This window comes from Camellia sinensis, chromosome 4 (genome assembly GCF_055761805.1).
Source record: "Camellia sinensis isolate YWXY chromosome 4, ASM5576180v1, whole genome shotgun sequence".
NCBI lineage: Eukaryota > Viridiplantae > Streptophyta > Magnoliopsida > Ericales > Theaceae > Camellia > Camellia sinensis.
Genome location: NC_138964.1, coordinates 6,703,736 through 6,720,991, shown reverse-complemented (window position 1 = coordinate 6,720,991; position 17,256 = coordinate 6,703,736). Strand labels below are relative to the sequence as shown.

At 37.7% G+C, this 17,256-nt stretch overlaps 1 protein-coding gene across 1 annotated transcript; it reads right to left on the bottom strand.

Moving 5' to 3' along the window:
- Positions 1–13,665: 13,665 nt before the first annotated feature.
- Positions 13,666–16,237, bottom strand: LOC114261926 (glucan endo-1,3-beta-glucosidase 5). The gene is made up of 2 exons (XM_028202257.2): positions 15,578–16,237; positions 13,666–15,045 (listed from the first exon to the last, which is right to left on the bottom strand). Exons 1-2 carry the CDS (start codon positions 15,994–15,996, stop codon positions 13,866–13,868), a joined length of 1,599 nt encoding a protein of 532 aa, XP_028058058.2. The 5' UTR covers positions 15,997–16,237; the 3' UTR covers positions 13,666–13,865.
- Positions 16,238–17,256: the final 1,019 nt, after the last annotated feature.

Below are 17,256 nucleotides of genomic sequence, written 5' to 3'. Positions count from 1 at the left end.
ACAGACGGCGCCAATTGTCGAGAAGTGGTTTGAAAATACTCTTGGATCTTAAAGGACGTTCCTGATCCTCTGATTGCCACCTGAAAAAGGGATTAACACTCCAGTCGAGGGTGCCGAAATTAGCACTCCGACGGACAAGTTAGTATATGTCTCTCATTTACTTGTGTCTTAAGTTTCTTGGGTCTCATTTCACATACCTTTTTTTGATTGATGTTCCTCTTTTTATATTCGCTTTTGGGCCCTAAGATCGGGCCCACTCTTAACCCATCGCATGATTACTCATTCAGTCGTTTTGTCGTATGCCAATTCCCACTCGGCTTTTTGTTCCACTGGTTCTATGGCTGATTAATCTATTCGGCTTCGGGATTGTCCAGGACGGAGTCGAATATAATATATATCCTAATTTTCTTCAGATATTCGGCTTTCCTGCATGTGCCGATATTCGGCTCCCACAATAATATATATTTTATGTTAGTAAACAAATTAATAATAATTAATTTAGTTAAGTTGGTTAGAATTTATTAATTTTATAACAAAAGTTAATGCTCAAATCTTATAAGAGATCTTTTATATTTTAATTTTATATATAAAAATATAAAATAATAATAAATAAATATGTCATAGTTTGGTTTGAAGTTGTAACACTACAAGAAAAGAGAGTATAAAACACAGAACCTTTTGCGCCGGCGCGTTCCCCGTCACAAAAAATGATCTTTTGCGACGGCAGATTAAACTATCGCAAATAAAGAGCTTTAGTGACGGCAGTTGTACCGTCGGTAATAAACCTACACAGGGAGTGTGATAATACGGAAGCAATAGCGATGGCGTTTTTTACCGTCGCAAAAACGAAAATTTTTGAGACGGCAGAAGGTTACTGTCGCAAATAGTGGACAATTTGCGACGGCAAATGTCCGTCGCAAAAAAACCATTATCAAAATGGCGCCGGTTTAGCAATATTTATTTATCATTTGTGACGGTGTAAAATGCACCGTCGCAAAAAGTAATAACAAAAATTTGCCCCGCTCTCTCCAATTTTTGGCGCTCGATCATTTGGATCGAAATCCCTAAATCTTTGAAAAATATTTTTTTCCCCCAAAGTCAAGGTAGTGCTCAAAACCCATTCGCCGTATCAGCCACCGCCAGCTATCTTCAATCCAGCTTTTACAGCTTCTTCTCCGGTGAAGTTCTTTAACTCCGGCGATCCCTCCAGTCGAACCTCTCTCTACATGCTCAAAACCTATTCTTGGAAGCTTCGAAACAATGCCAATCGCAGCAATGGTGCTTCTGTTGACTCTTCTCTGAGGACTCAACTTCAACTTCAACTTCGTTCAGGTATATATCTGTTCACATTCTCAAAACCCCATTTCATTTTGTTCTTTCCTTATCGAGAATTTTCAATCTATTTCTATGAATCAATGTAATTGAGGTTTATTTTATTGGTTTGTATTTGAATAAGACACATTTGAGCTGAGAATTTAAATTTCTCAGGTGGTTGGAATAGATATACTTCTAAGTTGAGAATATGATGTTCTCATATTACCCTATGAGAACAGTTGGTGCATTAAAAGGGTTGACAAGGGACTAATACAGTGATACAAATAGTTGGTTAAATTTTGGGAAATAAGAATGGGGAACAAAGAGATATCAACAGTTTAGCAGTGTGCAAATATTGGAAAACATAACCCTAAGGTAATGTTTAGTTCACTGGAATGATCATTCCATCAAAATATATACATTCTCTTCCCCTGTTTGGTTGGCTAAAAAAAGTAATGAAAAATACATTGTGAATAAAATCATCATTTACCAATTGTAAGCGAATGATCATTCCATAGGAGAGCTTACGAAATGACTATTTCATTCCATATCATTCTAGTGAATCAAATAGAGCATAATTCTAAATGATCTTTTAATTCTATATTGCAAGTTATATTGTTAAATTGTGATTTTGTGTATTTGTGATTTGTTTATTTTAGAAAATAGAGAAAAACGTTAGAAATATATAAATAAAAAAATTAGGATTTTTTTTTATAACAATTATTGATATATAATATGACAAAGTGATCAAATTATTGAGGAATAGGATGGAGTGCATCATTTTGCATGACTTTTGTTGTTTTTATGGCAAATGTATAACCATGTTTAGTAGGCATGTGGAGGGTCAAAAGGCAAAAGAAAACCTCACAGATGTTCTTTTCTTTTTCTTTGCTTTGTTCTTTGATTTCTCAGCAGAGGCCTTCACTTTAGTTCTATTCCAGCTTACTCCAATTTCGTTGCATGCTACTTACTAGATGTTGCAATGAGTTCCTCTTTACTTTGATTCCAAGGAATGTCTTTCTTTTGTTCTTTCTTCCTATGGATTGAGAATTAATATCATGGTGTTTCTTTTATGGTACGTTTAGTGTCTGGCTGCCTACAATATTGGGAGAATGTCTATTTATTGTTCTTTCTTCATATATGTATTCTCCTTGTGAAGACAACAAGGACCAAAGTTTAATAATTAAAAATAGTAGCAATTTCAATTACAAATAGTGTTAAAATCAGAGAACCAAGTGCTTGCCTACAAGGCTCTAGTATGATAAAATAACATGGTGCTTGCACTATGTTTTGAACTAAGTGTCGTTTTTTTTCAAAACTAAAGTGTCTTATTCATGTCAAAACTTGTCGTATGTTTTAGAACTAAGTGTCTTACTCAAAATTTTTTTAAACTTAAGGAGTCTAAATGAATATGATCTTCATATTCCGTCTTAAATCAATTCATTTTAGATCCTTAAAATTTAATGGATAGCTATATTCATTGCTATGGAATGGAAGTGTACTACTTGTTTTGAAAGATGAGGGTGTAATACGTAGGTATTATATTTAGAGTTACTTTGATGAGATATTTTTGTGGATGTGTACAAATGATGGATAAGAGTTGGATTGATTTGCCAAATAGGATGTCAAGCGAATACATTAATGGGATTGATGAATTCTTTGTGTTTGCCTACACCAATAGGGTTGAAGGTTCGATGATCAGTTGTCCATGTAGGAAGTGTGAGAATCAATACCATCTTGTACGAGAGGGTGTATGGGAGCATTTGATTTTGAATGGTTTTTTTAAAAAATACAAACATTGGATTAATCATGGGGAATCTTACGTATCTCTGCATGGTAATCAAGAGAATGAAACATTAGCTAATTTAGACATTGGGGATGATATTATTGGAATGATACAAGGGGCTATGGGAAATCCATATGCCGATACAAGTGTTAAGGGTAATGAACCAAAGGGGCCTGATCCCCATGCATCTGAACCCCAGCCCGGTCCAAATGCAAAGACTGCAAAGTATTTCAAACTTTTTCAAGATGCACAAAGTGAATTGTATCAAGGTTGTCAGAAGTTCACATCTTTGTCATTCATTGTTCGACTTCTACATTTGAAGGTGCTTAATCAGTGGACAAACAAGTCTGTTGACATGTTGCTTGAGTTATTAAATGAGGCGTTCCCGTTGGGTGTGAAACTCCCGGACTCATATTATAAAGCTCAAAAGGTCACAACAGATTTGGGCTTCACGTATGAGACGTGGGATGCATGTCCCAACAGTTGCATGTTATTTCGAAACGAGGACGCCAATCTTGATAAATGTGTCATATGCAACAATTCTAGACGAAAATCAAATGGTGATAGTGGTTCAAATGGTCCTAACAAAGGTGGCAAATGAATAGCTGCAAAATAAATGAGGTATTTTCCTTTAAAGCCAAGGTTGCAGAGGTTGTTTATGTCATCTAAGATGGCCAAGTTAATGAGATGGCATGCAGAGGAACGAACTGATGATGGTGTCTTTAGGCATCCTGCTGACTCCCTTGCATGGAAAGATTTTGACCGTTGGAATATTGACTTTAGTAATAATTGCCGAAGGGTAAGGCTTGGCTTAGCATCTGATGGTTTTAACCCATTCAGGATGATGAACATAGTTCATAGCACTTGGCCTGTTATGCTCATTCCATACAACTTGTCGCCATGGATGTGTATGAAGCAACCATTTCTAATTTTATCTGTGCTTATTGACGGCCTGAAAGGACCTGGTGACAAGATTGATGTGTATATGCAACCGTTGATTGAGGAGTTGAAAGAACTATGAAATGAAGGTGTGTTGACATTTGATGCATCAACAAATCAAATGTTTCAAATGCATGCAGCTTTACTATGGACAATTAGTGATTTTCCTGCATACGCAAACTTGTCAGGATGGAGCACTAAAGGCGAATATGCATGTCCTTGTCGCAATAAGGAAACTACATCGTGTTGGTTGAAGCATAGTAGGAAACAATCATACTTGGGTCATCGCAGATTTTTATCTACTGGCCATAAATTTCGGAAGGATAAAGTATCATTTGATAGTAGTCGGGAAGTCAAACTCAAACCAAAATTGTTGTCTGGAACTGAGATGTTGCTACAATTAGAATCTGAGGGTATTTTAACCCAATACAAGAGGGATGACCTTAAGGAGAGGCATAGAAGACAAGTAGAGAAGGAGAAAGCTGGACATCGCACCCATAACTGGAAAAAAAAGTGTATCTTTTATGAACTGCCATATTGGGAGCACAATCTAATAAGACACAACCTCGATGTGATCCATATAGAGAAGAATGTTTTTGACAATGTGTTGTGGACAATATTAGGGGTTGCAGGAAAATCGAAGGATGGTGTTAATGCTCGGCATGATTTACAAGATATGAATATTAGAAAACCTCTACATTTGCAATTAAGAGGGTCGAATAAAGCCTGTTTACCACCAGCACAATTCACGATAACCAAGGATGAGAAAGATTTGTTCTTGAAAGTTTTGAAGGAAGTAAGAGTTCCCGACGGGTATTCATCCAATATATCACGTCATGTGTGCTCACATGATAGAAGTATTGGGGGTCTTAAGAGCCACGATAGTCATATTCTGATGCAACAACTTATTCCATTGGCTATTCGAAGATCGTTACCGAAGAATGTAATTGAGCCCTTGATTGAATTGAGCAATTTCTTTAGACAATTGTGTTCCAAAGTGAATCGTGCGACAGATTTGCAATATATTCAAGATCGTATCGCTGTAACACTTTGTCATCTAGAGAAAATATTTCCTCCGAGCTTTTTTGATATAATTGAGCACTTGCCTATACATCTAGCTGATGAAGCATTATTGGGTGGAGCAATTCAGTTTTGATGGATGTATCCAATTAAGAGGTATCTTCTTACTTTGAAGTAATACGTACGTAATAGAGCTCATCCTGAATGATCAATTGCTAAATGATATCTTATGGAAGAATGCATGAATTTTTGTGCACAATATCTCAATGATGTGGAAACCAAATCTAGTCGACCCGTGAGGAACTATAGTGGGGCTGATAATCTGGGTCACGCTATTGGTGAAAACACAAGCTTTTATCTTGATAATACTTCTTGGGTACAAGCTTATCGGTACATCTTATTCAATACAAGTGCGGTTTAACCATTCATAAAGTAGGTTAAGTCACTCACTCAATATTTTATTATGTTTTATTGAATTTTGAACCAAATTTTTTGTATTGATAAATTTTCAATCTACACAGCAAACACCTTGAAGTACTTAAGCTCAAAATGCCTCGTGTCGACGATCATCAGCTTCGGCGTGAACATTTTGAAACTTTTCACATTTGGTTCAAGGAACATGTATGTATTTAAGTCTATAGATTCTAGTTACTTCAGTCGAACTACATTTTAAATTTAAATTTTTTTTTAAATAGGTCCAAAGTTTGTGAAAGACTACTGAAGTCATATTTTCTGAAGAGATTATTCTATTGGCAAATGGTCCTCATAACCTGGCAAGGAGGTTCAACGGGTATATACTGAATGGGTTTCGGTATTGAGTAAAGGCCATGGATGATCGTCGAGCCACACAAAATTGTGGTGTAGCTTTGAAAGCAGATACCATAAGTTATGCTAGTCGAAAAGACAAGAATCCTCGTGTGGGGTCTGTGTACTATTATGGACAATTGACAGATATTGTTGAGATTCGATATTCCAATGAGAAGAAACTTGTGTTGTTTAAGTGTGATTGGATTGACAACATTCACGGAAAGAAAGAAGATGTCTTCAATTTCACGTTGGTGAACTTCAATCATTTGTTGTACTGAGATGATCGAATTACCAATGAACCTTTCATCTGGGCATCTCAAGCAGAGTAAGTTTGGTATGTTGCAGACCCGTTACAACCAGATTGGCAAGTAGTGGTGAAGATGTCTCAAATAGGTTTATTTGATATGAGTTCGACTGATCCACAAATCGAGCTATATATGAGCCAACAATTGGAAGAAAATATAATGCTTCGTGATGAAGAAGTTGGTTGGGTAAGGGAAGTCACAGAAAGGGAAACAGTTGATGTTCAAATTGGCTGATATTTAATCAACATCAGTAATTCAATTAAAGCCAAGGTTGTAGTTAATCATCAGTTTCTTAATTTACTTTGTCTTTGTAATTGTATTAGTTCAATTTATGTCATATTATAGTTGATGACAAACCATTGTCTATGTTTCTAATGTCAATTAATGTTATATTGCTTGCAGATTATTATGGGAAAGAAAAAAGAAGTCTGATCATCCCCGGCGCATGATGTCTGATGTGGTACATAACAGGACATCAGTAGCACCACCATCAGAGGAGCATCACATTGGCCACCATCGGAGGGGCCATTAGTGCCACCACTATCTGACCAGCCATCGCAGCGACCACTATTACTAGCACCACCATTAGATGAGGCATCCCAGCGACCACCATCAGAGGGGCCATTAGTACCACCGCATCGACCACCATCAGTGGCACCACAGCAGCTACCATGTACTCAGCCTCCATGCCTACCATCGGTGCGTCCACCATCAGTGGTACCACAATAGCTATCATCTCGACTAGAGTCATCAGCTTATGAACCATCTGCAGGTATATAAATTTGCTTTGATTTGTATGAAAATTATTTAAATATACATTTATTTATTTTCATTATATATAACTTGTTTATTCTCATTGTATTTTGCAGACCCTTCGACTTCTTCACAGCCCACCTCAGGTATAAGAATTTGATTTGTATTCGCATTATTTAAATTTGCATTTGTTTATTATCATTGCATATTGTTTATTGTTATTGTATCTCGCAGGTCATGTTAGTTCTTCATCAACCTCGACTAGGCGTGGTGGAGGATGTGCTAAGGGTATTAGGGAGTGGGGTACTGGTACAAAGCTGAACATACAATTTGATGAAAATTACTGCCCAATAGGAGATAACGTGTCTAAGTTAACTACTCAACTTGGCATTATTGTGCGGAATGGTAACATTGTTCCTCTTACTTTTCTTGACTAGAACAATGTGCCTGATGATATTGTTGATGCTATCTGGAAGGATGTGAAGGTAAAAGTATATTTTTTGTCCAAAAATTCGAATTCCAAAATTGTGTTATTATTATTATTTAAACTTTGAAATTGTGTTTTATAAGACAATTTGAATATATGTCCAGATGAGTACAAGCCAATCTGCATGAAAACTGCAACAACATATGGAAGGATCACAAGAATAAGATTAAGGCTAAATATTTCAAGCCTAGAAGTTCTGATCCTAATCTGAAGGATGATGTTCCTTTGCACATTGTGTCAAGCCAGTGGGAAGAACTTGTGGAGTATTGGTGTACCTCCGATGCTGAGGTATACAAATAAGTTATATGTATGATATGTAAACATACAAATCATATTTATATACTTACATTTGTTGAACCTGTTATAAAAAATTGCAACTAGGAACGCTAAAAATCGGCGAGCTCACGGCATAGCTCATACCACAGGGCATACTACTTTCGCTCAGATACGGCATGAGGTTTATATTATATTGTTTTATTTTTGTATATAAATAAACATTGTATATTTGCAAATTATTTGGATTCTAATTTTCATATTTCTAAAAAAATGTAGATGACCAATAAGGGGGAATCTACTGATAAGATGAATGTTTGGCTTATGACACGTAGAGCAGATGACCCAGAGGTTATCCAGACCTTGGTAGTTTCCAAACACCTTTGATTGTATTTAAAGTTTATTTTTTATTTTTTATGTGTCAACCATCTTAATTTGGCATATACTTGTATGTCTTATTCAATACAAGATGAGTTTAATCGTCAACTCTCTATGCTACCTGAGGATTGTCGGATTTTGGAGGCTAGGAATGCCATTTTCCATGAGTTGATAGTTCATGACGAACATGGATATTGTCGCACATACGGGGTAACTATGCCTCAAAGAGCGGTGTATAAAGATGGTGCTGGGCCATCACAGTCAACACCCTAGCCATCGACTATTGTTCGGATCACCCAACAGGTTCGTACGGAGCTAAGGGATGAGTTGAGGGAGGAGCTGCGAACAGAGTTCTCTACACATTTACAGCAGATGAGAGCTAAGATGATGGCCTTTGTGTCACAGGGGGCGAGTGTGGATCCCAACAGACAGGTTCGATATAAATTAAATTGTTTGATAGTTCAATTTTTACACAACATTATGTATAAAATTCGAATATGATTAACACATTATTGATTGACTATCATAGGTTCCTGATGCATCGAGTGGCCACTGGGCATTTAGGGAATCTACAGAAGACGAGAATCCATATACACCACCACCAGAAGATCAGGTATAAAATGTATCTTTGCATTCTAAGTAAAATGTATCTTTGCATTCTTTACATTCTAAGTTAAGAGACTTGTGGGAGAAGACGAGACTTAAATCGAATTCCCAGATTGGGAGTTAGAGCTGGATTTAGCATGAAACGTGGCACACACGACCGCCAAGGCACGAAAGACTTATGAGAGAAGACGGGACTCGAATCGAGTTCCCGGATTGGGAGCTAGAGCCGGATTTCACTTTAGGCAAACTAGTTCCTTAAGAAACTTGAATTCGAGGTGTTAACGCCCCAAAATCACCAAACGGCGTCGGTTTAGCACGAAACTTGGCACACACGACCGCCTAGGCATGAGAGATTTGTGGGAGAAGACGGGACTCGAATCGAGTTCCCTGATTGGGAGTTAGAGCCAGATTTCACTTTAGGCAAACTAGTTCTTTAAGAAACTTGAATTCGAGGTGTTAACGTCCCAAAATACCAAACGGCGTCGATTTAGCACAAAACTTGGCACACACGACCGCCTAAGCAGGAGAGACTTGTGGGAGAAGACGGGACTCGAATCGGGTTCTCGGATTAGGAGTTAGAGCCGGATTTCACTTTAGGCAAACTAGTTCCTTAAGAAACTTGAATTCGAGGTGTTAATGCCCCAAAATCACCAAACGGCGTCGGTTTAGCATGAAACTTGGCACACACGACCGCCTAGGCACGAGAGGCTTGTCAGAGAAGATGAGACTCGAATTGGGTTCCCGGATTGGGAGTTAGAGCCAGATTTCACTTCAGGCAAACTAGTTCCTTAAGAAACTTAAATTCGAGGTATTAACGCCCCAAAATCACCAAACGACGTCGGTTTAGCACGAAACTTGGCACACACAACCGGCTAGGCACAAGAGACTTGTGGGAGAAGACGGGGCTCGAATCGGGTTCCCAGTTTGGGAGTTAGAGTCGGATTTCGGTCTAGGCAAACTAGTTCCTTAAGAAACTTGAATTCGAGGTGTTGACGCCCCAAAATCACCAAACGGCGTCGGTTTAGCACGAAACATGGCACACACGACCGCCTAGGCACGAGAGACTTGTGGGAGAAGACAGGACTCGAATCGGGTTCCCGGATTGGAAGTTAGAGCTAGATTTCACTTTAGGCAAACTAGTTCCTTAAGAAACTTGGATTCGAGGTGTTGACGCCCCAAAATTACCAAACAACGTCGGTTTAGCACAAAACTTGGCACACATGACCGCCTAGGCACGAGAGACTTGTAGGAGAAGACGGGACTCGAATCGGGTTTCCGAATTGGGAGTTAGAGCCGGATTTCACTTTAGGCAAACTAGTTCTTTAAGAAACTTGAATTCGAGGTGTTAACGCCCAAAATCACCAAACGGTGTCGGTTTAGTACAGAATTTGGCACACACGACCGCCTACGCACGAAAGACTTGTGCGAGAAGACGGGGCTCGAATTGAGTTCCCAGTTTAGAAGTTAGAGTCAGATTTCGGTTTAGGCAAACTAGTTCCTTAAGAAACTTGAATTCGAGATGTTGACGCCCCAAAATCACCAAACGGCGTCAGTTTAGCACAAAACTTGGCACACATGACCAACTAGGCCGAGAGACTTGTGGAAGAAGACGGGACTCCAATCGGGTTCCCGATTTGGGAGTTAAAGCCGAATTTCGGTCTAGGCAAACTAGTTCCTTAAGAAACATGAATTCGAGGTGTTGACGCCTCAAAATCACCAAACAGCGTCGGTTTATCACAAAACTTGGCACACACGACGGCCTAGGCACGAGAGAGTTGTGGGAGAAGACGAGACTCCAATCGGGTTCCTAGATTGGGAGTTAGAGCCGGATTTCACTTTAAGCAAACTAGTTTCTTAAGAAACTTGAATACGAGGTGTTAACGCCCTAAAATCACCAAACGACGTCGGTTTAGCATGAAACTTGGCACATGTGACCGCCTAGGCACGAGAGACTTGTGGGAGAAGACGAGGCTCGAATCAGGTTCCCGGTTTGGGAGTTAGAGTCGGATTTCGATCTTGGCAAACTAGTTCCTTAAGAAACTTGAATTCGAGGTGTTGATGTCGCAAAATCACCAAACGGCGTCGATTTAGCACGAAACTTGGCACACACGACCGCCTAGGAACGAGAGACTTGTGGGAGAAGACGAGACTCCAATCGGGTTCCCGGTTTGGGAGTTAGAGCCGGATTTTGGTCTAGGCAAACTAGTTCCTTAAGAAATTTGAATTCGAGGTGTTAACGCCCCAAAATCACCAAACGGCGTCGGTTTAGCACGAAACTTGGCACACACGACCGCCTAGGCACGAGAGACTTGTGGGAGAAGACGGGACTCCAATCGGGTTTCCGATTTGAGAGTTAGGGCCGGATTTCTGTCTAGCCAAAATTATTTACTAAACTATCTTTGTAATTATATAGTAGTTAATTTTTTATGTTTTTCTGTAATTAAAATATTAACACCATTATATTGTCATTAATTATTTTTATTTTGTTATTTTCAGATATTTCCTGAGTAGCAGTTTGCTTCTTGTGGAATGCGGGCGTGTAAAGATTATGACCAACTTTTGTTTTTGTAACCCACGGAAGAATCATGACGAAAACTTTTGATTTTGATTTACGTTATTTAGATTTGTGAACGACATTTTGTATGTATTATGCAACATTATGTAGTGGGATAATTTTTATTGTTATGAATTTTTATTTATGTATTGTTATGAATGGAAAAATATTATGAATTTTCATTATGTGCCAACTTTTGTTTATGTATGTATTTATATTATTATGTAAATATCGATTTTTTTTATAGTTATTTTTCATTTAATACAGGTTATTTTCATATTTTTAATAATTTTAATACTTTTTTTTTTTTTTTTTTTTTGAGACGGCACCACACCGTCTCAAAAAAAAAATTGAACTAGGGTTTTTTGCAACGGCAGAATGCTGTCGCAAAAGATAGGGGAATTGGTTGAAAATGAAGGCCTTTAGTGACAGTGTTATTGTCGTCGCCAATAGTCCTTTAGCGACGGCATCAGGTGCTATCTCAAATAACCCTTTAGAGACGGTATTTTTGCCATCGCAAAAAACCCTTTTAACGACGGCAACACAGTGCCACCTCAAAAAAACTCAGATTTTCACCCGTTATTTGCGACAGAATTTTTCCGTCACAAAAAGGCATTTTGCAATCGCAAAAAAAAGGCGACGGCATTATGCCGTCGCTAAAACCTTTTTGCAACCCCCTTTGTTTCGACCCCCCACTTGCCGTTGCAAAAAGCCACTTACCGTCGCAAAAAACCTTTTGAGATGGCGTTTTGGATATTTGCGACGGCATTTTGCCGTCGCAAAAAAGTAATTTTTTTGTAGTGTAATCAAAATCTTAAAATTGAAAATTAGACTGATTTAAACGGTTCCAAATTGAATCGATTTATTGGTTCATCGAATTTTTTATACATCCCGATATTCTACCGAACTTCCATTTTACCTATACTTCAACTCATGCTAGAACATAATGGCTCTGAAGACACTCACCTACATGCATATACATTTTATCAGTGTCAGAAGAGCGACAATAATGAGATTCTGATCTTCCGAATTCAAGGAAAAGAAAGGGAGTAATGTTAAGGCGGAGCAAAATGGGTTCAAAAACACATCCCATCCAGAATTGTTTTGCTTTTTCTTTTCGACAAATTACACTTTGCACCTTTAAATATTAGTGAGTTTTCATTTTGACCTTTTAGAAAAAAAATTCCAAAAAAAAAAATTCCCCTAATTTGATTTTCAAAAGTATCTAATTCCCAACATTTTAATCAAATTACTAAAAAGATAAATTTCACTTTGCATCCTTACACTTGCAGGCCACTTGATCTTTTAATTGTTTCAATCAATTCTAAGTTTCGAGTTAAATTGCAATTGGACCAATTTGCATAAAAAAGGCATGATTGTAGTAATTACACTTAAAACTCTTGTATTTTTATTAAAATTTAGTCATCCCATTTTAGTCCTTAACATCTATGTACTTTTATAGTCCCTTCACTTTAGTCCCTACATTAATTTTCAAAAAGACATTTACTTGACTTGAAATCTGTAGGGTCGACTAGGACAATTAAAAATCAATTTGCCCTTAGTTGAAAAGCATCACATTGGCAATCATATGGCATTGTTGGGATCAAAATAGTTAAAAGCATATTATTTTCGCTCAATTCTTATTTGAATTATTCAACAAAAAGTTTTGATTTGTACTTGATATGTGAACCATAAATTTTCATTCGACAATTCATATTTATATTGTTAGTAAGACTGCAAATGAACCATGAACCGCTCATACTCAGCACGCTTAAAGCTCGTTTGACCTCAGTTTGTTTACTAAATGAACAACCTCAAGCTTGATTTTTAGGCTCGTTTATATATTTGGGTTGGCTTGAGTTGAGTTCGAATTCTTCAAATACTTGACGAGCCGAGTTTGATTAATTAAGCTTAACTTGAGCTTGAACTCGACTAATTCTTAGTAAATAAGGTTGAACACTCAAAAGTTTGGTTCAACTCATTTGTAACCCTAGTAGTTAGTTGATATCTGAACCACAAGTCAAAAATGATATGTGGAAATAGAATATCTCTTGACAACAAATATATAGATTGACAAATTACACTCAGCCGGTGAGAAACTACAACATATATTAAGTAAGTCAACTTTTTTCTTCTAACTACTTATCAAATGTGAGTTAGTATGTGTTACCGATAAATGCTTTTGGTTGGTGATCGGTGTGGAACACCATGTAGACAATGTCACATAATGCTCCGGCACTATCAAATAATTTTTTTAAATTTTTTTGTAAGGCAAAATAATTATGTGTTCCCTTACTACAAGGTGGAACACACAGCCACATGATAGGTCAGACCTACCAAGAACTTGTCACCAAACCAAACCACCTTTGTCGTTAGGGTTGCATAAGAAATCCTATGCTTTCAAAATTCAAATGACGTGATTTGTTTTTTTTCTTCACCTGAATTTACAAATTTTGAATCCATAGCATTGGACAGGATACAACATAAGCTTTCAATTAAATGTTTTACGTCATTGACAAACTGGTTAAGTTGGAGAATCTTGATGGATTTTCAGAAAAAATATCCTCTAAAATCAAGAAAATTTCACAAGTCGTTGTACCAGAAGGGCGGGGATTAGGAGCCCTTGAAAATGGCAGTAGTCATTCAGAGAAAACAAATTATCAATGATGACGACAGAAATGCTGCTGCAAAGGCAATAATTGAGTTTCGCTTGCTTATTAATCCAGTTCCAGTTCCAGGAGGCGACGAAGAAGTGCTTGGACTTGTGCTCTGCTCATGCTTTCCAAGGTCAGTCATGATCTCAAATCGGCAATTGTGCGGGGATGGATCTATAGCTGTGATGGTTGATAAATTAGAGAATTGACATGATCCTTTCTGTTGATTCATGGTCTGATAGTACATGTTAAAAGCGTATGAAGCATTGCCCCTAACATCTAGCCCAGCGCAAGAGGATCCATATCCAAGACTGGTGCAATCTGCATAAGTGCAAGCGTAATTGATGCTACTTAACAAATTGGGATCCGAAACACTTGCTTCTGGAGCCATTATACACCACTGCCTTGCCAAATATCGGACACCCTTGGCTGCTACCAGAGTTCGATTATTACGACTGCCACCAGAAGCTAAATCCAGAGCCAGAGGGTATTTCAGGGTTCCATCGTAGTAGAACATACCCCAGTGCCGCTCGAAATTCCCAGGATCGATGCTCTTGGCATCTTCGTCGATGAGTGCAAATAAATAGATGTCAGGCGGGGATTTCCGTTTGGGAGTGCCTTGGCCTTGAATTATCCTGTTGATCAAACCTTGATTGAACTTGCGAGCGTTGTCGTTGTTGGCATTGAGGTTGCCGTCAGTTGGCCATCCGACCTCGCCAACAATGACGGGCATGGATGCAAAACCATTTTTTTCAAGAGCCCAAATAAGGGTGTCGAAGTTGGCTTCGAAGACGTTGGTGTAAGATATAGGGCCGTCAACAACAGGGGAAGAAGTGCCAGAGAAGAAGGCGAATTCAACTGGGAAATGGGGGTCGTCATAGAGGCTGAGGAATGGGTAGATGTTAATGGTTAGGGGGGCAGCGTTGTTGCTTAGGAATTTGACAATGGAGATCATGAGACCACGGATGTCAGATCGAAAGTCACCCCCAGAGGGTAGGCCACTCTGTGTCTGGTAGACATCTGCATTTAGAGGGACGGTAACCTTCACCTGTCGGCCTAACCCAGCTTTGATCAACGCAGCTTGAATATTTTCAAGTGCTGGAAATGTTGTTTTCAGGTATGTGCCGTTATACGTCTTCAGGAAAGGTTCGTTGCCAACAGCTACATACCTGAAAAATTCAAATTCAGTTCCCATGCATTTATTTTATTTTTATTTTTAATTAGCATGCTTCAACTTCAACTTCTTACTGTTCAATCATGTTCTTAATTGTTGTATAGACAGAAAAATCGGAAGGATATCATATGCCTGGTGGTCAGGTCTTCTCTTCTCTTCTCTTTTCTTCTCTAGATTTTGTTGGCAACTAACTACTAGTTTTTGCTAACCGGTTGGCATGTGACTAATAATAAATAGCAGCCTAAGGATCAAATTATGTCCCCAAAATTTATATTTCATATACTCTCATACATTTTTATATATTTATACATAATTACATATTTCAACACACTTCAACACAATGAACAATCATTTCTAAGAAAGAAAAACTATCTGATACTTGTTAAAATTAAAAAAAAAAATTAATATCAAGTATTTAGAAAATATCAAATATGTATGTATCTACTAGTATTAGAGGAATATCATATTCGATATGAGCAGGAAAGGAAAGATACCAGAAAATGATGGAGTGAGAAGAAAGGACTAACCTTATATCTACACCATATTTGGAAATAAAGGAGGAAACATTTTGGGAGACCCAATCCTCAGCGACTCCAACGCCGCTAGCAAGGGGTGCTAAGAAGTCGTTGGGTATCCCGAGCATAACCTGGATACCGGAATTCCCAAGAGCCTTCATGACCCCAGGATCAGCTTCAAAGAGCTTCACTTTGTCAAAGCCGTTGTCCTTCATTAACTTGACCACTATGTTAGGTGGGAGTGGATGTGTTGCGCGCAACCCCCAGTTGCATGCCAGCCCCCCTGCCTCCACCACGGCTAAACCACCACCACCACCACCACCACCTCGATGATGATCACCAAGTAGTAGTACTACAACTAGTGGTACGTATAGAAATATGAACCTCCTGATGATGAACGCCAGCTGGTACCGGAGGTAGCTGAAATACATGGATGATGGATATTGGTCTTGTATGTGTGTATGTTTCCCTAGCTAGCTAATTGCTTTTCAATTGAAATCAAAAGCAGTTTGAAATTGAATATTTAAGGTGGAACTTAAGAGATCTAAATGTCCTTTTATGAAAGGAAAGGAAAGGAAAGGAAATGAATTACACCAAGATTCAACAAGGAAGGAACTGGATTCCAGGGGTAACCCCCAAGAACCAATTTAGTACTAGTACATTTTACATTTTACATTATATATATATATATATTTATATAATAGAGAGAGGACAAGGAGGGAATCGAGTGAACTTGTTGGCCATTATTTCATTGACAAGGAAGGAACGCACCTTTTCAAAGGATCCTTCTCTAGGCCACAAAGTTGTTTGTACAGTTCTTCAATTCCTTAGCACCTTTCTGGAAAATTGATTTCTGTTTATTCGTCAAAAAGTTTACATTAGAAACTTTTGTAATCAACTTTTAAGTTTTCATGCTTAATATTAGTTTAAACAATTATTATCTTATTATTATTGATTACAGCTAGAAAAATTTTCAAGTTGTAATTAATAACAGTTTTTGTGTGATATCGAATTTAAGAGGTGACCCATATATTTTTTTCCCCTAGTACAGTGTGTCACAATACAATCTAATTATTTAGGGAAATACTATGGTATATACACTTTATGACTAAAAAAATAATATTACATAATTTCATACTTTTTGAGTCATAACTATAAAAAAAATGTCATAACGAAAAAAATATATATATATATCATAACTAAACACAACATAAAGCATAACTAAATAAACTCATGAGTCATAATTAAAATAATGTCATAATTAAAGAAAAACATTTGTCATAACTAGAGAAAAAATGACATAATTAAAAATACATATGATATACCATTTAAAAAAAAAAAAAAGTGGATATTAGAATTTCTCAATTATCTAATACAAAAATAGATTATGTTCAAATAAGGCAGTTATGGGGGGCTTTTCCCATATTGAGCCTATTTTGTATCTTAATTCCCAAACTAGGCCTAGTTTGGACGGAATTCTCAAACTAGGCTAAAGCGCTATTACAAATCGCGCTTTCACTATTTGGAGCCCAAAATGTGATGAATAGTGAAAGCGCTATTACAAACCACGCTTTTAATTAAGAAAGCGTGATTGCAAATCACGCTTTTAACATAAATTTTTTTTCTGAAGCCACGCTTTCACTGTGCATCTCGTTTAATTCGTTTTCTGAAGAAAGCGTGGTTTGTGCATA